General features: G+C 35.5%; 1 protein-coding gene across 1 annotated transcript; it reads right to left on the bottom strand.

Annotated features, from left to right (window-relative positions):
* Positions 1-1,163: 1,163 nt before the first annotated feature.
* LOC132037627 (cellulose synthase-like protein E1) lies at positions 1,164-6,816 on the bottom strand. Its single transcript, XM_059428166.1, is given in 10 exon segments — positions 1,164-1,807; positions 2,432-2,738; positions 2,740-2,756; positions 3,313-3,537; positions 3,606-3,842; positions 3,924-4,055; positions 4,266-4,406; positions 5,430-5,633; positions 5,635-5,760; positions 6,444-6,816. Coding segments are annotated over 10 exon segments (2,217 nt in total). The 5' UTR covers positions 6,711-6,816; the 3' UTR covers positions 1,164-1,246.
* Positions 6,817-7,766: the final 950 nt, after the last annotated feature.

Below are 7,766 nucleotides of genomic sequence, written 5' to 3'. Positions count from 1 at the left end.
AACACCCCTTCACATAACTTTCATTGCTGCCACAGTATTACTGCATCAACTTAACAGTTCATTGCTTCGATTCAATGAAAACGAAGATTGTACAGCGGAGCATAAAAGGAAATTAAAACAACATAGATTCAAAATCTAAACTCCAAAAGCTAATATTCAAAGGTAAAGCAGGGGTTGATTCAACTAATAGTTATTATCTCAGAAAGTCATCCTTCTTCCTGATTCCTATATTTTTTAACAAAATGCTGAGGTTTCTTTTTTTTTTTAATTAATTAGCTTTATGGGCATGTTTATGTGACGAAAGAGTCTCACATCAATACTGTATGTCGTTTGCGGTAAAATCACAATTTGACAACACTAACACAGATTCAGATTCAAACTCATCTACTTACATAATTAACTCAATAAGTTCCTCTATCAGTTGTTTTGTGTGTCCTTATCTTTTTGTGCCTTTGGCTAAATTAGTAGTTTGATGCATTTCAACCTAAAAGTTCTGTATCTCTAAGGTAAATATTTGTCCATCTTATTAAGTAACAAGATACTTAGACAACCTCTTAATTTTTATATAGCATTCAGATTTCATTTGTCTTTTTTGCACGGATTGCCCTTCAAATACACCGGTCTTTAATTTTTGTCCCTTATATCCGTGGTCTTAATTTTTACCCCCTCATGTCTTGGTCTTTAATTTTTGTCCTTGCTGCTTATTTAATAAAAATATCTAGATATGCTTCGCTCGGCGTAAGTTTTGTATCATTATATCATCGGAAACTGAACTTTTCCCTCGCTCGGCACAAGTTCTGTGGAATTAAGTTATTCGGCATAAGTTGTGTAGTATTTTCAGATTATGTTGAGTGTTGAAAGTTTTGCCTTTTCCGGCATAACTTGTGTGGATGTGGTGATTCATATGCCGAAGCTAAACGCTAACTATGCTGAGGGAAATCTAAACTTATGCCTTTTTTCATATTATGTTGAATGTTGAAAGATTTGCTTTGTCCGGCATAACTTGTGGAATGTTATGACACATATTCCGAAGCTAAACGCTAACTATGCCGACCGATATTTAGTTTATGCTGCGCCAAAAGTTCTGAAGGTATGTTGGCAACCAGCGTAAAACTTATCAATTTAGATACCAGCAGTACATAAAACTTAAACTCTGTAGACTGTAAGGATCTAAAGAAGGAGCATTTCATCTCATGATCCCAAAATTATACATTGTTCCTGAAAAGATCCAAAATTTATAGTACTACTAATACATATATGCAATACATGTGCAAACAGAAAGTGCAAAAACAACTGACTGAACTGCAGTAGAGCTAGGTATTTTCCCCTTGTCTTGCCTAAAGAAGAGACCATTATGCAAAGGCAAGTTAACAAAAACCAGAACCCCATAAAGCAAAATTTGCAAAGCCAAAGTTTCAAATGAAAATTTCAATCCCACTTCTCTTGTTTTTATCAGTTCTTTCACTAACCCCACAAGGCAAAAAAGATTGAGCATTGCAAGTGTTGACAAAATCGTAAGCATAGGTGAAGCACTTCCAAATTCCATTTTCTCTTGTTTGTATCTCAACAACACATCTTCATCAGTGACTTTTGGAGTTGCTATGAATGTTGTATTGGAAGAACCAAATAACTTCAACATTGTATCAAGAAAGGCAAATATGTAGGAGCTTGTTGTCTGGTAAAGCCACATGCTTTGTTCATTCCACCATCCCAAAATAGTTCCGCCGCTCCATAGAAACTCAGTGAAAGTATATATTAGTTCTGTAATTATCATGTAAGCAAATGGCGCGAACCATTTACTGGAGACCTGAAAGTTGAGAGCAACAGGAGAATTCATAAAGTTCTTTTCAAGGCCAATGATTTTGCTCCACCGTGTGCTTTTAGTGCCAATTTATGTTTGCTCGGACTCCTCAAAAAATGGGGCCGAGTGCATGTCAGATCCTCCAAAAGTAGTGTATCTTTGGAGGATCAGATACTAGTGTGGCAACACTTTTGGAGGGTTCGAGCAGCATAGGTTTTAACCCCTTTCTGCGAATTGTTTCTAGAGTTGCATTTTCTGCCGTAAAGTTTGCTTCTTTTTTTTTAGTATTTATCAAACCATAATGGCCAGTAAGTTTAGTAGGACAAAATCATTACCCCTAATGAGATAACTTCAATTTCGACATATTTAAGGTAAGGTTCTTTAAAGTGGAATTCTGGTATTCTTATTGACTCAACGAGGCTATGACATTTTCTTAAGCAATCAACTTGTAGAGCAAATTAGACAGGTACTGTTGATGATTCTATGTTAGCTCTAAAGTAAGTTCAGTTCGCACCAAACAGAAAACGAATAATTTTCTAATACCCGAAGTGGTCTTAGCTAAACCTATAGAATTAAAGCTTAAGTATGGCATTATTGTCAAAAAATAAGATGATTAAGGGGAAAAAATACCTCTGGAAACAAGGAAATTCCTTTGAGTAGATAAAGCGAAGGGACAGTAGAGTAGTAGAGCGTCGCCAAGCAATTCGGAGACCATAGGCAGTAAGTGAGATACCCGAGCACAAGGCCGGGATTGAGCTTTCCAAGTCCATGCCGAACAGGGCTATACGTCAAAAGCAGAATCATTAAACCCTCGGACCATCTCTTATGCTGCACTAATATCTGATCCAAAGTTGTTGCAGTAAGCCCTAAAAAAGCCTTCCTTTGCGGACGATGATAAACGGATTTCCAACCTTTACACTGAATTGTCAACCCGGTACCCGTACTTCAATCCAATCTGCCATGTTCATAAGTTCACAATGAGTCAGTTATTAAAGTGTGTGACCATCTCATCTAAAATTTTAACCTTTTAGGGTGTGAACGGTATGGAGGAAAAACACTTTTTCTAATTTTCTCATGTTCAGTTGATCAAATTTTTTGGAAAACATTTTTTCTAGGAAAACAAGTTCTTTAAATGAGGAAAATGACTTCCCTAATGGAAGTATGGAATCAAGTTCCGCAAGTGGTAATCCACATTAATTGTGTCCTCCCCACCCTCCAAAATACCTCATCTTTACCCCCACCCGCGTAGCCCCCATCCCCACACCCCTACCCTACCCACCCCTACTCCCATAATATACGTCTAGATTATATACAAATGCTTTTAGGATAATATATTTTGCTTACGTATTGAACACAAGAAAATAAGCAAGAAATCTACTTGCTTTCCCAGAAAATATTTCCATGGAAAACATTTTCCTTCATACCGAACACACCCTTAGAGATAGCACACTTTTATTTACTCATTCAACCTCAGTATGAACAATTACAAATTGGAAAGCATATGGGCATACCTCATTTCCCCATTGAGTGTTTTGCTCGTACGTGGAACTCGCTGATCTTTCTAGTCTTTCTTCCAACTCGTGCACATTTTTTTCCGTCTTTTCAGGACATGCACTCTTCAAATCAATCCTAGCTTCCTTGCTAAACTCTCTACCATAAAGGGTATCTCTCCTATGAAAGCAGCCAGTTCCAGTATACAAAGAGCCTCCGTAACCATCCACACCATGGAATTCGACCTTAAGTTTATGTAAATAATGGAATGGAAATTCTTTAAACGACACTAGAAATGAGTAGTCGTCAAGACACATTGAATAACTAGAGATGCACTGATCTCATCAATTACTCGTAGAGAACCATAAACTTCGTTTTTAGTGGTATTTTCGAAAGATTGTGGAAATTGCACGAATGCAATTTCATGACTTCTTTCTTCATCCATAAAGAAGCAAAGAGCATCTTGAATCGAGCTTGAGTTGTTCGAGTACATATCACAATCTACATTCAGAATTACTGGCCCATTGCTGATCTCTGAGGACACCCTGATCTGAAAGTTTTTTGACAAAATTATTCACAATTTTTATCCAAGATTACAAATAGAAAAAATGAAACATCTTGCTAGACTTACCAATGCATTCATTGCCCCGGCTTTGAAATTATGGAAGTGCTGAGGATGCTTCTCCTGAGCCAAGTAGACCAAAGTTGGCAGTCTTACCCCGTCAATGTTCTTTGTCTCTTCGTCTCTGCTGTCAATTAGTATCTGGTTCGTGAACGAAACAAAAAATAGACAAGATCAGATAACTAAAGTTACCCTTAATTCAATAGAATCACCTTCATCGGAAAATTACACTGAACAAAGGGTAAAAACAATTTTTTATGTATATATAAATTGTTGAATCTCTCTTAACATAAGAAACGAGTACATGGCCTAACTTGCACCTTGATATTTTGTTTGATTTCTTTTTTATACCTGCAAGATAGCAGCATGGTTTTTCTTGGATGAATACGAACCCCACTTGGAAAATCCTGTGTATTCTAATTTTGCTTGATCTGAGACTGTTCCAACCCTGCATGCGACTTCAATTCTGTTTGCCATGTCCTTGTATAGCCTCTGCTGTATTAAGAGAAGATGTTGGCTATCAAACCGTATATATACCTAAGCATTTTATCGATTTCACCTACTAATTACTGGCTAGTCGTAAGATTTATGCTTGAAATTTACTCCACATTCAACAGTTTTATGGTAAATAATGTAACAGGAACAGAATACGAAGATTAAATCGATGGTGCTTATTACATACAAATCAGAAGCATAAAAAGAAGAGACTGTCACTCCTATAATAGCTTTGCATGTAATGGGAAGCTATTTAATTGAATCAAACTAAATTAACACCTTTTACCTATGTTGCTCTCTTCAAAAATGTCACCGGTGCACGTTAAATCTCCAAAAGTAGGACATTTTTGGAAGATCCGACACAGGTGCGGAAACGTTTTTGGAGAGTCCGAGCAACATAGCATTTTGCAGATAGAGCAGTAAATGTAAACTTTTCATATGCAGACTCTTCATCAAGTAGTAGGTAATGGACAAAAGAAAAACAATGAAGTATATACAGATCCCTCAAGGTGGTTGGCAGAACCATTCACCTAGTTTGTTGCATTTGGTATATTAATAATTGAGAAGTTAAACAAGTTAATTATTTGAGATTAAATTAATAATTGAGAAGTTTAACAACTTAATCATTTGACTCAATTACTTCCAATAAAACAAAACAAAAAAGTTCTTTAAGCACTTCCATCCTCCAGGATAGTAAAGAACAGGCAAATCCTAAAACTACTATTCCAGCTGAACATAAAATAAAAACTACACTTCCTATCTCTGTGTCATATTATACGAGAGTGTTTGATCGGACACGGAGTGTAAGAAAGAAAGACAGACGTTTGACACATACCAAAAGCATCCTTAGAACATGTGGCCTTCAACATGTCAATGACATTTCTATGGCTATAAGAGTATGTCATAAAGGTAAAATATGAAGTTTATAGTCGAAGGGTTTCCAAGAATATAAACGCATCAGTCTTTTTGAAACAGACTAAAAAGAAGTAAACACCATATAAACTGGAATGGAGGGAGTACCTTTATTTCGGAAAAATCTGCATCGGATTGATCCGATACGGACAAAGACGTAAAATAGGCAGCAGGGGATCTCGGCTCAACGTTGAATTTCTTGCAATAAGGAAGCCAATGCTTTGCTAAGCGAGAAGCTTCTAGCAAGGCGTAAAAGGTAAGCTTAGAGCCAGCATCATCTGAGAAATAAACATTGAGTTTTTCTGGTGGAAAAATTGTATGCCATGACTGATAAAACTGTATTTATCACCATAATTGGTGGCTCTATTGCAGGATCAGCTGTGCACACAAATACATCTACTCTTGGCAACTCATTCTCATACCTGTTCCATGGACAACACTAAATGATCAAGTAAATAAGATGTACTTTGTCTAACAGTTTAAACATTTTGACGAGATGATCACACAATTCGACATGACATTAGAACAGTAGTGGTTCTCAGAGGGTGTTTGGCTAAGCTTATAAGTTAGTCAAACTAGCTTATAAGGACTTTGGCTTATCTACACATTTGGTAAACACCGGAGACTTATAAGCCAACAACATGTAGGTGAAGTCCCACAATATGAAGTGCAGGGAGGGTAACGTGTACTTGGACCTTACCCACTTGGAAGGTAGGAGAACATTCCGAATGCTTTTATAAGCGAATTAGTCAAAAGTCACCAGTGGTCATCCCTAACTTATGCTTTATAGCATATAATTTTGGTTTGACCAAACTTTTTACGATTTTATCGCTAGTTTCTTTTGTAATATCCGAAATACTATCTTTCTATTCTATTTTCGTCAGTCGTCATTCGGCCTTTTTTTTTTTTAAAATGTAAAAATACTTTTAAATATATTAATTTCTTGCTGTAATTATGAGGACATTGCATAAAAAGTGCTCATCAACACCTTTTTATTATGCACACTAACTACTAAATATCAGTTTCAGTGGATGAGGGGCGAGTTAAAAATATAATCAAATGAATAAACGAGTGCTCTACTCAATCTAACAGATTAAACTTTTAGATGAGATTGTCACGTACCAGCCTGTCTTGAAATGTGTGACGATGAACTCTATTCCAACGAAGAGACTGAGTGAGGAGCCAGTAAAAACCGAACCATATTTCAGCTCCAAACATTCCAATCCAACCATATCTACCATTTTCACCTGGTTTTGGTATATTACATAGTCTATAAATCCAAATCAAAATAATCCCACAGAAAAGAGAAGTTGCAAATATCCTACTATATAATATCCCGCCCTTTGCTTTCTTGGTCTCGAATAAAGGCTCATACTTCAACTTTCCCATATCTATACACTTTTGAGTTTCTCTTTGAGGATTATCTTCCTCTCTCTCTCTCTCTATATATATAGAGTATATATATAGTACTGGTTTCCACAAACGTATATCATATTTTTTTCCTTATTTATATTAAATTTTTGCATAAATAAGGAGAACTCTTGCGTTTGTGGTGACGTTTTAGTGATTTTGCAGGAATTCAACTATGAAACTGGAGATACATCATAAATTATTAAGTATATCCTACGATCAATAGTTAGGTTTGCCAAATTTCTGAAAAACTAAAAGTAGAAATACTTATTGTAGAGATTTAAATTGTTTGACAAGCTTAAAAAAGTACAAATACTCTTGCGTTTGTGGTGACATTTTAGTGATTTTGTAGGAATTCAACAATGGAAACTCGAGATATAACATAAATTGTTAAGTATATCCTACGAACAATAGTCAGGTTGGCCAAATTTTTGAAAAAACATAAGTACAAATACTTATTTTAGAGATTTCAAGTCTTTGACAAGCTTCAAAAAGTACAAAACTCTTGCGTTTGTGGTGACGTTTTAGTGATTTTGCAGGAATATAATTCAACTATGAAACTGGAGATACATCATAAATTATTAAGTATATCCTACGATCAATAGTCAGGTTTGCCAAATTTCTGAAAAACTAAAAGTAGAAATACTTATTGTAGAGATTTAAATTGTTTGACAAGCTGTTCAACTGTAGCAACTCGAGATATGACATAAACTGTTAAGTATATCCTACGAACAATAGTCAGGTTGGCCAAATTTCTGAAAACCAAAAGTACAAATACTTATTTTAGAGATTTCAAGTCTTGACAAGCTTAAAAAAGTACAAATATTCTTGCGTTTGTGGTGACATTTTAGTAATTTTGCAGGAATTTAACTATGGTAACTGGAAAAAATATAACATACATTATCAAATATATCCTACGAACAATAGTCAGGTTGGCCAAATTTCTGAAAAACCAAAAGTACAAATACTTATTTTAGAGATTTCAAGTCTTGACAAGCTTAAGAAAGTACAAATACTTTTGCGTTGTAGCTGGTG

The sequence above is a fragment of the Lycium ferocissimum genome, chromosome 11, assembly GCF_029784015.1.
Source record: "Lycium ferocissimum isolate CSIRO_LF1 chromosome 11, AGI_CSIRO_Lferr_CH_V1, whole genome shotgun sequence".
In the NCBI taxonomy this organism is placed as follows: Eukaryota; Viridiplantae; Streptophyta; class Magnoliopsida; order Solanales; family Solanaceae; genus Lycium; species Lycium ferocissimum.
Note: the sequence above shows the minus strand (reverse complement) of the source record. Positions and strands in the feature narration are given on the sequence as shown.